A 21578-nucleotide genomic window follows, 5' to 3' on the forward strand; every position below is an offset into this window, starting at 1 on the left:
GAATAGATAGATAAATTGTTTCACCACTGCAGACATATAAATTTACTGAATAGTCTTTGTACAGAGTTGTCTGCGATATAACCTCTGTCTCACCTATTACTGCCGGTAATTAAGCAGGTTGCTTTGGAAGCTACATTTCGGTTAAAGGGTAAGATACAATAGTGAAATTATAGGAGGCATGAGATCGCAGTAGTCAAGCTCATTAGCTTGGTTGCTATTTTAGTTACATAAAAATAGTAGATTAGATTAAACAAGTTCCAGGATTTTTCTATATTTATGCCACCTAAATATATAGTCAACTTTTAGTTAGATTAGGTAGGGCAGATGATAACACCTGAAAGGTGACTTTTCGTTTGGGTAGCATAAATATCAATAAAAACAATCTTGGAATGTTTATCAGGTTCCAAATAGGTAAAACAGTTTATACAATCGGTCAAGTATAATATTTAGAGTCTCTATGAGATCGAGTGTCAATTTCACTAAAATGTTCAGATGGATGAGGGGTATTACAACGGGTCACCAGGCTCCCTATAAATATGTATATTATTGAGAACAATGATAGCTGACTATAAAATCCTTAAAATATAAAGTTGATAATATTTGTTTAAAAGAGCAACACTCTAGTTTTTAGGCTCATACAGCTTTCCGAGTAGTAGTAGTAGTAGTAGAGTAATAGTAGATTAAATAAATTGAGTAATTAAAAGCGCTTAATTAAGAATATTTTTATTATAAATAAACATAATATAATCTAATACTTGCTTTTTATAATATTAGTCAATTAAGCTGAGTGGGCACACATTACTTCAACAATAAAGCGGAACGAGACAGCGATTGCCGCTAAACAACAAAACGACATAAGTTTAATTTCCACTCTCACAGTACGAAATAAAATCTCTCATATTAATAACGTCATTGAAATATAATTATAATGCGACCCGTAATTATAGTTTTCATTTGCAAAACTCCCCTTTGTGTTAGGGACACGTTTAAGGCCTTTTAACTAATGAAATCTCTTTGTGTTGCTAATGAAACGCCTCGTTATACAATTAGCAACATTTGTTTTGTTTCTAAACTTTTCTTTGTCCATTCCGTGTCCTATTTAAGAGGAAAACACTCCTGGTTTTAAATTTCTAAATTATAAGCAATGTACATTATAGCGGAAAAGATAATATTAATATATTTATTTCTAACCAAATATTCTAACAATATTGGCTCACATTAGACATATCTTAAAGACTATTGTAACATGTATATAGAAAATATTAAAAATAATACGACAATATAATAACATTGTCTCTGTGATCATGGCACTGACTACGGTAATCTGCCACGGTAACAGCGGTATACCACTCCATTCGGCCAGTAATCTTCCTTCATGAAGATGGACAGCGGTTGGTGGGGACCCAGCCCACATATACTATGAAGTTGAGTCCCGACTACATCTGCATTACTCTCAATATTAGGTTACTAACGAGAAACTATCGAGAAACAATAGAGAAACTATTGACAAACCGAGGTAGTATCGAGGTAGACTTTGTGCAAAAGCGTCTATAAGTCATCTTTGTTAGTAATATTGTTAGAGTTTACTTTGTAAGCCATGAAATATATCAGTGATATGACAGGATATAAGGCATCTTAATCCTCCGAAATTGCAACACGATTATAGCAGCGAACACAAGCAACATCATATGACGATGTAGCCGTTTTTTTTTTCGAACTACTCTAATGCTGTTGGCCGCAGCTGGCCTTTAGCTTCAGCTTCAGCTTTACCGGACGTTAGGGGGCGAGTACAGATGGTACTCCAAACCCGCGGAAGGACTTATGGAGCGGCTGAAGGCCAACCTGACGGGACGCTTAAGTCTGAGGGCACCACTAGCGGTTCGAGCCTCAGCTCAGGTAATTTCGATCCCCGTTTGAATTGGACGGGGGATCGATCGGAGGGGGATGTAGCCGTGGTGCAGTTAATGTATATAGGCGACGGTTACCACTTACCATCAGGTCAGCTTGTTTGTCATTCCAAATAAAAAAAAAGAAATAAAAGTAATCTGATATAGAGTATTAGTAGTGAACCGTAATAAAAAGAATAGAGTACCACAAGGGAGCTTGAGTGACCATAAAATGCCGAGAAATATCTTATCAGGATTTAATATTAGACGAAATCGACCCTGTGGAGATTCGATAATGTGATGCTTCAAGATGTTCAAAGTCGAGAAATCGATACTGAATATCATTATTATGATATGCGATACAATTATAGAAGCTTTAAGATATTGGTAACTGAAACGAGTGAAAGAGTTTCTTAAATGTCGAAAATATTACTGCTATCTTAGATAGTGGTACAACATTTCGATTATGAATACATCGGCACTCCAATACGATATAATACGAGACAGAAAACTACTTATTTTACTCTTCTCTTATCCTTAATATCTGAAGAATTTCATAGTAGACTATGTTATATAAAGGCCTCTGGACAACCATATGTTATTTTGTATAATAACATTATATATATATATATATATATAGATATATATAAAATGTAATACAATATATGGTAGTATATATTATATAATAGGTATCTATTCCACCATTATTATATCTACGGCTATATTATTCCTAAACGATATCGGCTACTGAATAATAATAATAATATAATAATATCTCAGCACAATTCACATAGCGCCATCTAGTCCCAAGCTAAGCAGAGTTGTGTACCCATAGCAGTGTTATGGGTACTAGACAACTGATATAAATACATGGATACATTTTTTTTTGTAAATAAATACATATTATACATAGGAAATACCCAGACCGATACAAACAATCATACTCATGAATATAAATGTTTATACCGTGCGAGGAATCGAACCCACGACCATCGGATAGTTAAGCGGTGTGCTAAACCACTAGACCACCGAAGCTGTCATGATGAATGAATCATGTCAAAATGAATGAATGTACTGATCTATCTGGTCTTAAACTAAGAACATATAAACAATCCTGTTAAATCTACAATGAGGTTCACTGATATTATATTAATTTTATAATAGAAGTATTCATTACATCTATTGTTTTTTATAGTTCACTCTGTCACTACAGTCTGCTGTAATGAAAGTCATAAAAGAGTATCTCTCTCCTCTTGTTTATTACTAATCCGATGAAGTTGTACAGGGTAGTTTCAAAGGTTTCCAACAGGATTATTATAGTACGAAATAAATCCTCTGCCTTCCGAGATACTGCAATTCTAACTAAAAATAAATGTTTCAGACATCTGTACAGAACATTTTTTTATTTGTAATGGGAAACAAGCTGACGATCCACCTGATGACAAGAGAATCGGTGCCTATATACATATATAGCACAACGAACATCACATTAAGACGTTATAGCGTGAGTAATAATATTAGTAGTTAGAATAGTCCTATTGATAAAAATCTAGCGACTGGTGAATAAATTTTACCGTAGTCTACTCCTACTACTTGACTAAATCCTTTTGCTACTAATCTAACAGACCGATACAGACAATCATACTCATGAATACAAATGTTTGTGCCGTGCGAGGAATCGAACCCGCGACCATCGGACGTAAATGTTTTTCTAGTTTAAAGACCCATTTACACTTAGTTGACTTTCTGTCTGTCGGTCTGTCGACTAAAATGTATGTTCCGTGACTGTTCAAAGAGTCAGTCAGCTTTCATAGCTAGCGATTTTTCTTTTTGCAGATGATCTAACACTTCTTTGTAAGTCTAACAGAGTGACATCGGTATAACAGTGATATTCTAGATGTTATCATCTAGATGCCACGCCTCTTATCATGTAATTACACTGCCGAATACCTTCAACTGCAATACAGCTATAAAGCAAGTTGTTTGCCGGCGAAATATGACCTAAGGTGACCACGCGGGTGAGGGTTGAAGGGGATTGTTAAGTTGGATTGATAAGCAATGTACCATGTCAGTTTGATCTCTACATGGTTCGTCCTGGAAACCATTGTGACAATTTCATGGCGAATTTACCACGATGAGCTAACTGACCTGACCTCGTGTTCTTCTTATCATCCTCCACTAGAGCCCCGTCAACGTAAACCGTTAGCGCAGGCGGGTGCACCATTCCATTGTCATCCATAAGAAAAAAAAACAACGCAGAGAACTTTTTACATAATTAAAAATACTAACTCCTGATGAATTAAAAATACAATTGTTAAGAAAATAATTTAATCTAAAAGATAACGGTAAACCTCACCCACCCTGTCTTAATTTATATTTTACAAGAAGCCTTCATTTATAATCTGAAAATCATAACGTAATTTATCATACAGCTTAGCTATTTTGGATGGTGAAATCATAATTGCGATTTGATGAATAAATTTGTTTAATTTGCAAATATCCGTTTCACATCAGGCGTTCGGAATAATTCATTGGAATTGAATATCAATGAACGCTTAATGAGAACTAATTAATCACCACGCACTCCAAGCGAATGAAAAACTATTGGTTTTTAATTACAATATTAAGATTCTTCTAGTAGATCCAAATATATGGATGAACCTAACCTAATCGAAATAGCACTAAACATATTATTTAGAAAGTTTATATATTTAGAGCTAGTGGTTTTCTATCCTGAATTATTATTCGTAAGAAAATCAAATCTGACCGACTAAAATATGTGTGTGTCCATTTGTAACTTTGACTGTCTCTCTAGTCATTAAAAAACTAATAATTAACAAAATAATGCGACAGACGACTATTGACTCTGGCTCTATCGTAATCTGCCTACATGGCAGGGCACGTGCCATGTTAATTTGAAGTATATATAATTAACAAAATGTGGGCATGTTAAGTATTCCTTATTAATATAGTTAAACAGGTTTTAACATGAATAATTTTATGGTAAATAAAATTATTTACCTCTCTCGTCATATCGCTGTAGCCGTCACGAGCTGACTGGAGTAACAACCCGTTTAACTACATGTATTAATATTGTGTACTAAACGCGTAAGTTTAAAATAAGTATATTAATATAACAAAATACTCGTTACGCGGACTGTAAAAAATTAGGGGTAAAATGTAAAAAATTGTCTATGTGGGTAAAATTAAAAAAAATTCAATATCAGAAATAATTTATTCATGTAGGACATTTTAGCCGCTTATGAACGTCTTTTTTTAGATCATTATTTTTTTCCCCTACCGTCCAGTTCGGTATATAGATCCAATTGAGAAGAACTGGCAAGAAACTCAATTGAATTACTTTTTTTTTAAAGCCATATTACTTACAATGTATATTTATATAGGTGTCTATGTCAAACATTAAATGAAAATCCCGTGCATGAACAACTATTGCCACTATTGGTATCTTAGTCTCATCTACTCCAGCCGCCACGTAGCTTGCATTGCAAGCTGTATTTCAATTATACGGTGCGATTAGGCTGTGGCAATTATAAGATAAGATGCGTGATATCTTACTCCTCTCTAATAGCAACGCATGAGCGGTATTACGGATATCACATGACGCATGAATGGTAACTACAGATATCACGTGACGTATGAGTGGTATTACGGATATCACATGATAACATGATATCCTTAAAGCTGTTCATGTTACCACTTACCCTAAGGTGAGTCGTTAGGTTATTTACAATTTCTCTCAGCAGGATATAATGGAGTAGGTGTGGCAATATATTTTAATATTATTTATATTTTAGGCCGCCGATAATTTTAATAGATTACTAGTTCAATAAAAATTCATTGGACAGCCGATTTTTTAATCATTGAGAAAGACTAGGCTATATAACATCACGCTACGACTAATAGGAGCGGAGCAGCAATATAAAGTTCTACGGGTATTTTTTTTTTTTAATTTTTATTTTGGGCTATTGTCAGATGTGTAGCACCTGTAGCACTGCGACCTACATAGATCTATTGTGCTCGTAATAGACCCGTCAGGGACAAGAATTGAAGGATATTCTTAGGAGCGATCGTTTTTATCTCCTCGGGAAAGAGTGTAAACTTTCCAAAGGAGATATTTCGTTTATGCATGAGTGGGCTACAACCACATAGGATGTGAAGCGGCGTTTCCTCTTCAGTTTGGCAGAATCTGCAGATACTTTTCGTGCATAGGCATATATTACTTGAATATGTACATGAAAAATGCTGAATAATTGTAATCAAAACAGTTTTAAAACTACAGTTTATAATCCCAAGGCCAGAGGTTAAAACAAATAAAAAAAGTATGCTACCGACCATATTATAGTTACAAGTCCAGTTGTCAGACGTATTATAATAAAATGGTATGATGGAATGTTTTTTTTACTATAGTATTAATGTCATTGAACTTTAGTTTCTAACCAAAGTGTACAAAGTCACTGTACAAAAAATTCAATTTAAAAGACATTACCAGTGTAGTTCCAATTATAGATATGCGGTTAAATAAAAAATCGCTTAAAAAACGTTCCTTTATCAATACGATTATATGTAGATACACGCTTATAACGGCTAAGCGTTATTTACAGCTTATTTATAGACTAGTAATTTACAGCTTTATTAATTAACTCACTGAGTTGTGACTTCGTATTTTTTTTGTCTGTACTCCAATTGGCACCGAATAAACACAACATTTTTGGTGATACACATACGAAGTGGAAACAGCACTCAAATCGTTTGAGCTGTTTCTAGCGCGCTTAAACACACAGCAAACAGATAAAATATGTATCTAGTAGTCATTGTTTTGGGTTCTATTACATCATTTAAAAAAGTAAACTTTTATTATAGATGATGTTATTGCGACACGTTTTAAATAAGAAATTGCTTAATTTTTTTGAAAATAAGTATAACGTATAAACCGTTATAATAAGCTTTTCCATCACTACAATGATTCTCATTTATTTTTAGATACTTACTTGACTTATGATTATGATCTTAATTAGGATAGTACATTTATTGAATTATAATAGAAAACCAAAGATTAATTTGATTAATAAATTTGAAACTAAAAATAAAATTAGAGTTAGAGGTATGTGTGTAAGAATTAACAGCCTGATGGCTTAAATATATTTCTTTACAATTCCTGTATCAGTATTTGACTTCCACGACTTATATTATTGTCATCCTAACTGATATTTATTTTTATTTTATTTATTTATTAAAGGAAAACAAAGGCTAAAGTCATAGTAAGCCACTGACGAGCTTTCACTAGTAACAATAGACTAATTCTTAAAAAATTTACATCACTACGTATAAAAGCATTATAAAGTTAACAGAATATGAAATTAATTAACAAGAGTACAGTAACTGATATTATAAATGTGAAAGTAGGAATGTTTGTTACGCTTTCACGCAAAAACTACTGAACTGATCATCATGAAACTTTTTAATCATGTTCTTGGAGGTATTAGAATGAACATAGGATACTTTTTATTTAAAAAGAAAATTATAAAAAAAACAAATAATAATATATCAACATTTTGCTACTTCAGCGTCATCTAGCAGTCAGTAATGAAGTTATGCGAGGGAAGCGGCGGATAAAAGCTAGTTATAGTATAAAATACACTCTATTCAAGTTATAGTTTTAAGTTAGTAGTTTTTCAGATGTCAAGCAATTACAAATTTAGACTACAAAAGGAATGTTACAATAATATCTTTTTTACACAAATTTGTGTAAAACGTCGACGTGTGTGTCAAATTTCAGTATTAAATTATCATATTTTATTGTTTTATTTTAAACAGCATGGCTGAGTAGCATTTGTTGGATATTCTATGGTAGAGTAGATAGTACCAATCTACTCTACCATAGAATATTCAACAACGTTCATCTCAAGCAGCTGTCGGTTGTTTTCCATTGTTGTAAAATCGATACAATTGCAGCAGTATAGCACAATAGTGGTTCACTGACCTGAAATTTACTTGTTTCAGGATTCATGTCGAGAAGCGAATATGAGGCGACTCGATCTCCGTTTCCGTCAATTATGACTTCGCCTGTAATGCCTGTAAATGAAATGTATAAGAATAGTAATTGTATATTTAAACTTATAACAGCTAATTTATTATTTTGTACACAATACTTGTACATTAGATATAATAATAGTAAGTATTGAACTAATAACTCCTCGCAGATCAGTGGTTTAAAACGCTACTTTATATAATAACTAGTTATATTCCGCTGCTTGCTTGGAATAGTGCTACTATATATAGAACTATAAACTTAGCTTTCAATAGGGAAAGAATTTTTAAAGTCCGTCAAGTATTTTTTTAAATTGCAATGAATAGATTGCATATATACAAAAAATCAAATCTTATTATATATATTACATACGAGAACGAACGTATTATAATTCTATTTAAATTAAAAAAAAAACAAACAGTCGCGAATAATGTAAATGTATGTATGTATATTACATTATAAATGTATTTCTTTGATAAGGAAATCATATCTAAGCCATACTGCAAACTGTAGATCCATTAATTTAAGTAATGTTTTTAAATTAATTATAAAATGCAATATTTCACAACTTACAGAAAAAAAATAAGAAAGAAAGAAAGAAATAAAGAGAATTTATTTAATGAGCACATTATGCAGTAGCGAGTGACAACCCTAACTTAAAATTTATTTAAGTAATTTTGAAGACAAACCTTGAAACGTTCTATTCCACATGTTTTTTATAACTGCAGCTCCATCTAGTGGTCCTGAGGTACTGTCCAATTCTCTTAGAGTATCGTTCAATGCTAATGCATACAGGAGCACAGCGTCATAGAAGGCTCCCACAAAAGTGGATACCACTTCACCCTTTCCGAAGGTGTAATTATATTTCGTAGCCGCCAACTCCTTAACCTGAAGAATAATAGAGGTTGTAAATATATATAACTAACTTAAGGATACAAAGATATGATAACATAACGATGATAATAATCATGGTAACGGTGATGATGATGATAATGATGATTGTGGTGGTGGGGATGATAATGATGTCTACTCTATCATCTATGCCAAAATTTCTCAAAATATCTCTATTAGAAACTTCTTAATTTATTTATATAGGTCTTCAACACACAATTTTCACCAATTTAGTCTTTATACAAAATAATTTACATGGGCACCTCAGTCTTGCCTATAACTACCCCCAAGCGGTTTACTTTGTAAACTGTATTTCGGTTGAAGGGTATAAAATTACAAAGTACACGCATGACAACTCAGTTCTCTGAAATGACAACACAAAGGATAACTCTGTCTTCCCGACTGTATGTAATATTGTTCATGTACCTATATAGGTTACCGTTTACTATCAAAGTGTTTGTTTGTCACCCTAATTTCATAAAAATAACTATTAGAATGTCGAAAATTTACACAGAAAATAAGACAAATTGTCGTCTCTCAAGATATACGCAGACATTCAGTATTTATGGAATAAGAAACTTCAAGATTTAGGTATCCACTTGAGAAGTCGCAACGTAATATGTTACATACATAACTCCAAGTTTATGAACCTTATATGTTTTACAGGTGTAGTGTATACATCTTTATTAAAATCTTTCTAAGAAGCTAAACATTTGTGAGCACACAAATATTTTTTTTATACAGAAGTTGACTTTGTAAAATTCTTAAAAAAACAAATAGAATACAAAGTATTTAATAGAAGGGATTTAAGGTATTATTAATCGTAGAGTTATTACACAGTAAAATGATTCTTAGCAGATGTACTCTAAGAGCTGAGCTGATGCTACAGCGGACTTTATATAAAATTTATTAATATTAATTTACTCGTAAAAGTGCTACTTTTCGTATTACTAATATTGTATGAAATAGTTATTGATCATATTACTACACACTCTAAACAGTGTCCATGCGTGTATTCACAATACACGCATAGACATTGTTTAAAGTGTATTTAAATTTATTGTATATGTGAAATTAAGGAAGGCACAGGATCTTAAAATGTTTTACCCGAAATTGCGTGCATTGCGATATTACAAATAATTAATTAAATATGCAAATCAAATAATGCAAAGCAAAAATTTGTTATAGAGACAAATAATTATATATTGACCAAAATATGATTATCGATGTAAATAATGCAAGAGCTGGTTTAGTATCATGTAGTAATAATGTTTGGGATTTTTGCACATATGTATAGCTAGCAAATATCGGGAACTTGACAATAATAAATAAATATATCGTTCTAATTGGCAACATATGATTAATAATGGGCGTCACACTATAACGTGATATCTATAGTGTTGCTATATAGACGGTTACCACTTTTCATGAGGTGGGCCGAAAACTTGTTTACCATTTCAATTACATATAAAAAAATATTATCACCTGAATTTAACAACTCTAATTACCTATTATAAGGATCGCTATTTCTAAATAAAATCCCTCTTACTTGCTAAAAACGTAGATTTCTATAAAGAAAGTATGTAAGAATACACTAAAAATAGAATATCCGGGTTATAAACGCATCTTTTAATATGTAAAAAACTTTATATCTAGGTTATTATTCTAAATTTGTATATGCTATATTTTTTTAGTATCATAGTTTACTGGACTAAAATGTTTTTCATACATAATACTGAAACCATTCCATAGAGGTCGAATACTAAGGCGTGTTTCTTATATAATTTGGAGTGGAAGTAAGGTTGTTTTTTCTTCCATTTATTCCTGTTTGCAGTCGTTTTTGTATTCAATCCCTTTGAAGCATTCTACACTGTTGTACGAGTAGCTCCAGTATAAGAATAGATACTTCCTACAGTTTGCGCACTACAAAGATACTCTCCAAGAGGACAGAATGGCCGAGTAAAGGGAACATCCGGAGATATAAATTCTATAATTAAAGACTAGACGCCTTAATAAGTTTTTAGCGAGGTACACTTTCCAGAAAGTCGTCTTCTATTTCAGCCTATATCAGCTGGCAAGCAGTTTACCTTGTAACTTGCTTTTCAGTTGAAAGGTCATAATTGATAATATCTTTAATCAAATTAAAAATTCGATTAAATATGCAATGACAATATTAGTTATTGCATGTCAGTGAGAACTAATTATGTCATACAATTTTAAAGCCATAGTACCACATTTAAGGTACACTATAAATAAATAAATACTCCTCACAAAGTTTATACAAATCTATTTCATTTTTTTTATCCCACAATGGGGTTAAACAAGATCAGAAAAATCGTGATATTCCTTCTTCTCCGGTGCTTGGGCAATAGCATTTTGTTTAGCAATTTAAAAAATAAATGAATTTATCTAAATTAGAAAAATTACATAGAGATAAGATAGTTTTGGTCAGCTTACCTGATCAGAAAATTCATGATATTCTTTCTTCTCCGGTGCCGGGCTGGTGACGGTGAGGACCGCGCTGTACGCACGTTTTGCTCTCTCGTTCCTTTCATCTGTATCACCTTCAACTTTCCACGGCTCCTTCGAAGACGCTGATGCTAAACTGAAAAGATAATGTTACATTAATAACATTTTATTGTCAAGACATCTCAATATTAAAGAGTAAACGGTCTACTCACGACACCAATATGATTTAATGATATTGAATTGCGCCGTAGTACATCTTTGTATATTCTTGAATAATAATACACTAACAAAGCAAAAATTTCGTGTTGAGTTCAAAACTAAGTAACATAGTTGTTCATTTGTTTGGTTTAGTATCGATTCTGCTCAAAAAAAAAAGCACAAAAGTTGTATGAATTGATAGACCTCAGAGTATAGTTAAGAGTTTACTATTATACGACTAACTAAAGCAACAATTCAGTGAGAAAAAAGCATTTCCAACTCCTTTCATTTTACACTTTGTCAAAAAAAAAACGTTGTTCTTCTATACAATGATGAATTCAGAAATTAAAGTAAAGTAAAAGATATTATATTATATTTCCCATTAGACTGCAAATGGCAACCGTCATCCATATACACGAACATCATCATTTCACCACCGTGAGAACCCTCATGCGTTTCCATTTCGAAGGATATTATGGCATATAATTTTCACTGAGCAACACTCAAGTTTCTTGCTCGTTCTTTTTGTGATGAATCTGGATTCCGAAAAAGTTGTAGAAATAAAAATAATATTACTACTCTAAAGTGCTTATATGAGTTTGTTTTTTAATTTGATTCCAATATTTGTAGCGCCAACAATTTTCTCAGATTATTAGGCATATATTTACGTACGTATGGTATATATTATTTGCACCGCCAACAACTTATCTCTGCACAACTCATGGTTGACTGGTAGAAAATGCCATTAGGTATTAAGTCCGCCATATGTTCTTTTTACTTGTGTATGACGTGCATTAAATTTATTTAAATAAATAAAAATAAAGTTATATGAATAGATAAAATGCTATAAAAGAAAATACCAGGTAACAAAAATAAATTATCTAAAGGATGGGTGTGATAAAACTACAGGTTTATGCCTTAGTGTCACATGTGAAACCTCTATTTCACACCTTTACATTCACGTCCTATTTATTTTACGGCGTCTAGAAGTCTTACACATATGAAGTAGTGAATAAACTATGCAGACTTGTAAATAAACAAGTGTACATTTTATATTAATCTCTATATCTGTACAATAAGATTTACATTAACACGATTAGATAATTAAGTGATAAATAAAAGATGTTATGAATGTGATAATTATAAGGGTATACAGCATTTACACTAAAAGCATCTTAAAGTATATATTATTATTAGTGTACATTTGGTAGTTAGATACTGCTTTTTACACGTGAGTTCGTCCGCAGACACACAACTCGTATATATCGATTAACAAAGATAGTTGTGTCTGCAGCGGGAACACAATGACTATTTTATTGAAAATCAGAATAATTTTAGTAAATGTGTATATTTTCCAAAAGGGCTCACAGCGAAAAAGTGACAAAAAATAGATATCAAAATAATATAAAATTTACAAAAATAATGGTGTTCAAGCTGCCAGCAAAATAGTAGAAGGTTATTCAAGTGTCATTCTGTTTTAAACTTTTCTCAATTATTTATAATTGTACACATTATATAATCACAATTTTTACCGTAATGTTTTAACTAATATTTAGTCAAATTTTTCGGGTTACGAGTCAAATATCAGGTTAATATATTACTAGCTATTCTTCTTAATTTCTAAATTGCTGAAAACTGCATTAAAGTCCGTTGCGTAGTTAAAAAATCTAAGCAAACGAAGAGCGAGTTCATTTTATACTATGTAAAGATATGTATGTAAAAGATTTTATTCTGCAAGCCACCAATTGTATATCAGTTAAAGAAATAATCAGTAAACAAACAAGATTAATAATTTTATTATATATGTATGTATAAAGAGATTTGTTCTAAGTGACTGATGTCAACACATTCAATAGCACAAACTAAAAAACAAGCGCTAGAACCTTGAAATTTTTAAGAAAGATTTATATATATCGTAGGTTTTCATTAAGAATGAATTTCCTGAATTCTATTGGGATCGGCAATATTGGCTTTCGTGCAAGAAAAATCGCAGTTAACAGCTATTCTATTCTGAAATGTCAAGTATTGATTACGTTGAGTACTATGGCGATTAGTGATAAAACCTCTGACGATCCCATTTGGGATAATGGGTGTAGCATTATATATATACATATATGTATATAATTTAAAATCTGTTAGGACAACAGATGCTACATTCCTGTAGCTAAGTATTTTCGGGTACGAAATTCTGTATAACAATAATTAAAAACAACAATAATGTGTAACAGCGTAAAACTATTCAAATGCTTGGCACTCGGTGTATGTCGACCTAGGGATGTACAAATACAACTAAGTACTCGATGTTTTTTTTCGATACTAAGCACTTTTGACATCGAATAAATCTTACTAGGTATCGAACGAAAAGTACTCGGTATCCAATCAAAATAGATTGATATTACGCGACGCTAAACTGCAATATGAAAAGAAATAAACATTATAAACTAATAAACCAATTAACGAAAAATGGCAATATGGTTAATTTATATGCGGTCGTAGTGAGAGCGAGAGGAAAACCTGCAAGATCTCTCTACAATCTTCTCAAAGATCTTGATATGTCTAGAAATGTAAGTGTTATACAGGAACGTGTATCTACAACAATACTAGCAGGCTCCTACCAAATTTAGCAGGGCAGGGAAAGAAATACGAGTGGTGAAGGTGAGTATTCACGTACGTCGGAAAAAGAGCCTATTAAACCTACACCCGGATCACAAGTTCCATAAACTGCTCGCAGTTTCCCTCTCTGTTATAGGATGGACACGTTTCGTCTCACTCTTCAAGTATTGATACTATTTAAAGAATTAAACGATTATTACCGAGAAGTGATTAGATTACTGCTTACATGAGTATCGATACTTTGTAAATATCGGAACAACCCTATGACGACCCACGTACATCCAAACCGTAATAAAACAATAAGAACAAGTTATAAAACTACGTGACCGTTATGAATATACACGTTGGAGAATTATTGTAAAACTATTTCTGAATATGTCCTTACGTTACATTACAAACGAATTCATTTATATAAAATGACAGTGAAATGTGAATATGAAATGTATTCTTATGAATTCGCGGTATTTGCTAGTTTACATTCGCATAAAATCTTAAAAATGTAAAATTGTAAAATGTAGCGTTGAAAATTGGAAACAGCAACATGCAAGTTTTAGCACATTCTTATTGAATTGAATTTTACATTTCGAATTCGATGAAATAAAAACACGACTATTCAAAAGTGCACAGGTGGTCACACATCTTTACATCCGACGGTCACGGGTTCGATTCTTCCAACGCTACAAACATCTGTATTCAGGAATATGATTGCTTGTATAGGTCTGGGTATTTTTTATGTATAATATGTATGTATATAAAAATGTGAAACTGTGTGTTTATACCAGTTGTCTTGTACCCATAACACAAGCTCTGCTTAGCTTGGGGCTAGATGGCGCTGTATGAATTGTCCTAAGATATTATTATTGTTATTTTTATTTCATTGTTATCTTTCCATATAATTTTTTATGGATCCTATGGATGGATTATGGATAGTCTTGAGACTAGCCATAAAAGATTCGTATAATGACATGTATGGAAATGACATCATCACGTCATATATTCGATGTAGTTTCATCAGAATCATAATGGTTTCCAATAGGATATCAGAGCACCATATTAGTAGTTCCCCAGTTCTTCCTACTTAACAATCCTTTAATCATCTTACCTCACGTTCAGAGGTATATTTACATAAATTTCTAAAAATAGACTACTCCGAACATTACAAGAAAAATGTTAAGGAAAATATAGTTTAGTCATCTTTAGAATTTCGCAAAACCCTATTCTCGTAACAAAGACACAACGTCAGTCTGTCACAAGCCTTTAGCGATAAACGACATAAGACTGGCACTTGAAATATATAATTACATACATATATACATCGGTAGTTCAAATCTGAAGATAAAATATTGTACACAATGAAGTTTTTTATTATAAAATATAACAAACTTATTTTTTGACGACTTCTAGGATTAATACTCGTAGAAAATTTCTATTTGTTCCTTAGATACTAATACCACAGATAACATAATATTACATACTAACATAATGTATATAATACATACCTAAAAAATGTATTGAATGTTTGTTCATTATCTAGAATCTTATACGCAATGCTTACTTTAATAAACAACACAGAATGTATCATAGACGTATTTTGGATAGAAAAATTATTATTAATAATAATAATAATCATAAAAGCATATAAAAAGCGACAATAGTGTAAATAATAATAATAACCCTGGACAATTAACACAACGACATGTAGTTTCACGGTAAGCAGAGCTTGTATTATGGGTACTATACAACTGATATAATTACATAAAGTACTCAGATATTTTTGTGTAAATACATACATAATATACATAGAAAACAGCCATCAGATACAAACAATCATACTTATGAATACAAATATTTGCACCGTGCGAGGAATCGAACCCGCGACCATCAGAAGTAAAGCGGTGTACTAAACCGAGATACCACCGAGGCTGAATTAAAGAATGATATGGTTTCTTTGTCAACCTCAGACTAAAGTCACAGAGACGGAAACTATGTACTAAATCACCAAGGAAAATAGCGGAAAATACTGTGGAATGTAGATATTAAAGCATGGTTCGTTTTTAAACTTCAGTTTCCTAAAACCCGCCACAGAATCTTCGCTGTGTGATCCGTAAAATATAAAGAGAACTCACAAGTGTTGCTCATGACATTCAAGATTAACTCCATCGTAAAATTGTAATGTGTGTATTAACATGCCAGTGTTATGTTTCGTTATAATCTTCTTGGTTATTAATAGAGATTTGTTTAGGTTGAAGATTGTTGCATACAAAAATAATTTGCATCCTTGCAGGTTACGAGAGATAAAGAAAAAATATTGTTTGAGTCAAGATACAATACTACAATATTTCAGATTAAATTAATACATTATGTATGTTTCTTATCACCAGAAGGTAAGTTAACTTTGTGGGGTGCGCCTAGTGTATAGGCACAATACATTTATTTATTAATTAACAGAAGGAGGTCAACAATATGGAAAAATGAAAAGTCCAGAATGATATGGTTTAAACACGGGCACATAAGCAGATGTAGAGAACAAAGAGCTTACTATCGAAAGACGTGAGCTTCGCGTAACCTTTGAAACCGACTAACTTGCTGTCGCTGCGGTCATATTGTTTACATTTGAAATTTGATTTGATTACATTAATCTGCCTTTGGCCGGCAGGACTCCAGCGCAATGCAATGCGCTAGAGAACTATGCTATAAAATATATTATTGCTATTAAAAGTATTTTATGTAGTGTAATATATATGTATGTTTAATACTATATTAATAAGTGTATAAGTATGCCACAATATTAATATATGACAAAATCATTGGTGTCGGAGCCTTTACGGTGGCGATCTTAGAAGCATTCTTAGAGATTTATTTATTTACATATCTTTATTGATCTATGTTTTTTACGTAAAACTATAGGCGAACAATATGCTAGAAATATTCTCTACCTACTACTTAATCTTTGAAATGATATAAATTTTTTAGTTATGAGAACCATAATAGCCAAACAAATTATTTGGAATTTTTATTCTCGTAAACTTTTCTACTCGAGTAAATAAATAAATAAAAAGAGTGTTTTTTATTTATTTTATTGATTACTTTTAATCCGAATAAATTAATTACAATATTAACCACATTTATCAATAGTAATATAAAAATATCACGTTGCTAGTGTGAAACTCAAGAGTACAAAAATATTTAAAATTTCCCAAAGAAATGGAATTGGTTTCAATAGTTGGCAAGTTAATGAATTTAGGAACTCTTTCTTAAGCTAGTAAGTACATTAATAATGTTATTATACAAGCAAAATGCCTACTCCGCCTCCTCAAGGCAACTCCTTTCTTCTCCGAGTAAATTTCAATATTGAATTATCCAATTATCTATCTTAATATAGTCGATGTTTGTATACAATACCCAATTACTGGTGTAATTAACTATTAGACGCCTATCTATACTAATATAGCTGAATAATTTATTTGTTTGTTTTGAACATATTAATCTTTGGAACTACTAGTCGAATTAGTCATACATTGTCATCAATATATATATATATATATATATATATATATATATATATATATATATATACATATATATATACTGAACTGGGTAGTAGGGAAAAAATATAAATTACAAAACATTACGTTAATAAGCGGCTAAAATGTGAAAATTTGAATTCAAGCTAAGCATACCTTGTGTTATGAGTACTATGTAGAGACTTTATAGAAATACTTAAGTACTTATTTTGTAAAGACAAATCCAAAAATCCATTACAAAAAAAAACATGGAAGATACTCGGACAAATTCAACAATATAATATTGTATCGTGCGAACAATAGAATCCGCGACCATTACCAAAACCATTTTAATAAATTAAACGAAGTCGCAGTTAATAGTTAGTATAAATAACTTCATTTTCTGGTACAAACTAATCGTAAGCAATTTCAGTTACTTTTATGAGTTGTTGATTCTATTAATCTTTTCAAAGAGCCTATTCAAATTGTTTCAAGTAATTTAAAAACGCTTGTTAAAAAGTTTCACAACGAACCCTCATCCCAATCTTGTTAAAGTATGATGTGTCTTTGATCAGACAGAACGCTATCCACGTTGTTACTTTCTATAGGTACATATATACCTATAGAAATATATATATATATGCCCATTGCAGTTCACTGCTAAACATAGGCCTCTCCCAAGGTACGACACTGGGTATGATCATCAGCCCTTCTTGTCCAATCTTTACCTTCAACCCTACATAAGTCTTCTCTCCACCTAGTTTCATTTGCCATAATATAAGTTATATATTGTTACGTTTATTTAAATGCAACATGACAAGTCTACCGCTGTCTCCTGGCTTTTATGAGTTTCCACCGCTGCAGTATATGAATTAACACAAAGTTTTATGTCGCACAGATTTCAACGATGAGTGAAAATGAACCTTTCAGTCTAGCTCTGGGCAGTAACAAGTTTAAGTAAACCACTAAGCCACAACAGTCTCTTTACTTCCATAAGTATCTCTAGAAGTATTTAACTCTCATTAAGTTTTACAAGTAATATGCTATATGCAAAATGTTAATACTAAAGAGAAATATTATATTATACTTATTTATATATTATAATCGACTTTATCGCATTTTGAGATAAAAATAGCGTATGTATATCCTCGCGCTATGTTGAATTTTCACGTCAAATTTCATTAATATCTGCTCAATTTATCGTGAGAAGGTAACAAATAGACACAATTTCAATTTTACAACATTTGATCATATGTTAATATTTGGACAATTTCCACTGAGCCATTTAATTCTATTTGTAAATATATATACACTCAAAACACCCAGAAGTATCATGATATAATCGAACCCATTACCATCAGACGTAAGATGGTGTGCTAAATAGTATAGAATTTTTAAACCACTACCAATTTCAGCAACCCTATGAACATCCAGAGTCGACTTGGATTTACTTATCTGTAACAATTCATTTAATTTGACCTGTCTGAGTCTACTGTTTGTTTGGGGCCAATAAGCTCTAGAGACTGCATTGTATTTGTCATCTTGAATTATGAACTAAATATGTAACTTTGTATTATATACATAAAGGTAAGAAACACATAGAATTCTTTTGCGTTTATAATTATATGAATTTAATTAATTATAAATTACCCTATATTTGCTAGAACTCGAGGCACATAAAATTCTAAAACTGTATAATTTTGGCAACCCTATTCAAGATTTACCGTTATCTGTAACTATTCATTCGATTTGGACCTATCTACTGTTTGTTTGGGCACAATAAGCTCCAGGGACTACATTGTATTGGATATCTCGAATTCTGAATTAAATATGTAAGTGTGTATGTCAGAACTACAGATTTCAAATGTAATTTAGTTTAAGGTAATTTATACTAATATATAGTTAAATTATACATAGAAAATACTCAGATCGATACAAACAATCATACTCAAGAATACAAATGTTTGTACCATGCGAGGAATCGAACTCGCGACCACCGGAAGAAAAGCGGTGTGCTAAACCGCTAGACCACCGAGACCGTAATATGTATATAATAAAACCAATTGGTTTGCCCTGACTAACAACCAAAACTACTAAGACTAAAATAAAATACTTGAAATCGTTTATTCCCATAGGACTTGTCGGCCTCTTTTTCACATATATTTTTATCCCTATCCTGACTTCTATCTCCTAGAAAGGGATCTAGGGCACTCCACACCACTGCTCCAAATTAGTCCCTAAATTAGGGATGGATGTAGGCTGTCTTATTTGAATGGATATTATAAGGCCTTTGAATAAAATGGTAGTTATGAATATAGGTTTTTATACTTACTTTGAGAAAAGTTCTATGTTGAAAAACACGTACTCCCCGGATGAAACCATGTTGAGATCATCAGCAGCTAGCATTATCTCCCTGACTGTGCTCGGATTCGCGCAGACCACGACAACTGTAACAAAAATAATTTAATTAATTTTTATAATAACTAGTGGTTGCCTACTGGTCAAAATTCAATTATATTTAATTTATATTATGGTTTTATTGTCAAAGATTATACTTCTAAGTAAATATGTGTCGTCAAATACATGGTAATGTGTGTTATGTGCTTTTTAATAATTTAATGTATTTATGTATAACCTTTTAAAAAATCGTTAGCAGTCTGCACTCCTTCTCCATATAAACTATAAGTGTGCGAAATTTCAAATACTCCTCTATCCGTGCAATTTACATAAAAAGCGGTAGACATTTTTTTCAGGTATCAAGGTTTAATACAAAGATAATATAACCCAGAACTAACTTTACACGGCACCATGTAGTTTCAAACTAAACAAAATTTGTACTGTTGATATTAAACAATTATAAAAATACTTGAGTATATTTTTTTACAAATACATAACACAATACACACAGAATACACACAGAATACACGCAAACAAATATAAACAGTTATACTCACGGATTGTCGAATTCGATAAAATTACTGCTTGAAATTGTTTTAAGGTTAAAAATAAAAATAAGAAAGCAATATTTAATTTCTTGTAATTTATATTACTTTTTATTTATTAATATAATAGAAAATAATTATAATTGAAGTACTTCTTTCCTGAAAATGTATTTCCTGAGTTAAAATTACAATACACTACCTAAAACATACTAAATTCAAACAAAAGTACAGCACTTGCGAGTATACTTTGTTGATATTTTATTCATAGTATTATACAACATGAATAAAAAATAAACATCTATTAAACAACCTACAATGTATCATCTAAGGTAAGGTTGTAAGGTAAATTGGTCGGAATATTTACATAGGTAAATCATTCTTCAGGGGTGAAACGAGAATGGCGAAATCTGACGAGGGTTGTTCATTTAAAAATGTCCCTTCAACATTTTGGACGGCGTTAAACGTAATGTCTTGTGAAATGGTATTATTCAAATAAGCTTGATTCCAGCCAAGTTCTGACAGATATTATATTGACTTGACAATCTTCAGATTTTTATGTAAGAATGGTTCGCTGATATCGTATCCCTTAAGGGAATAATACTGTAATGTTTCGTGTAACTGAACTGCTGAAATCTTTAATGATACTGGTATTACTTAGATGATTTTTAAGAGACTATTTTTTTTTAATAAATTTATTATTTGATTTTTTTTTTTAATTGAGTAATTAAATTAATCGAAAGTGACAACCGTTGTCTATATACATAAACACCGTAGAAATCTCGTCATCATGTGACGGTAGCGATACCTATATTATTAATTCGTTGACTCTGTGATTTCACCATGTTTCATCCTTCGCCACAAAACTTAGTTTACAAAGAAAGCTTCTTGAGGTCCATACAGACGACTTTGTACAAATTCTATGTCCGAGAAAAAATTGATGGTAATTGGTAATGAAGAAAGTACATATTATATCTCAAGTATACATTAATTTCCTTTTTTACTGTATATATCGTAATAAACTGATAAA

General features: G+C 31.6%; 1 protein-coding gene across 2 annotated transcripts in view; it reads right to left on the minus strand.

Annotated features, from left to right (window-relative positions):
* The window catches only part of LOC131846461 (atrial natriuretic peptide receptor 1-like), a 140925-nt gene that overhangs the window by 36941 nt on the left and 82406 nt on the right, over positions 1-21578 (minus strand). For both annotated transcript variants that reach the window (XM_059195774.1, XM_059195775.1), the window contains 4 exons: positions 19942-20056; positions 11284-11431; positions 8625-8823; positions 7888-7979 (listed from right to left, as the gene is read on the minus strand). In XM_059195774.1, coding sequence (XP_059051757.1) covers positions 7888-7979; positions 8625-8823; positions 11284-11431; positions 19942-20056 — 554 coding nt within the window. The remainder of the gene's footprint in view (positions 1-7887; positions 7980-8624; positions 8824-11283; positions 11432-19941; positions 20057-21578) is intronic.

This window comes from Achroia grisella, unplaced genomic scaffold (assembly GCF_030625045.1).
Source record: "Achroia grisella isolate CSIRO2021 unplaced genomic scaffold, CSIRO_AGI_Agris_v1 utg511, whole genome shotgun sequence".
NCBI lineage: Eukaryota > Metazoa > Arthropoda > Insecta > Lepidoptera > Pyralidae > Achroia > Achroia grisella.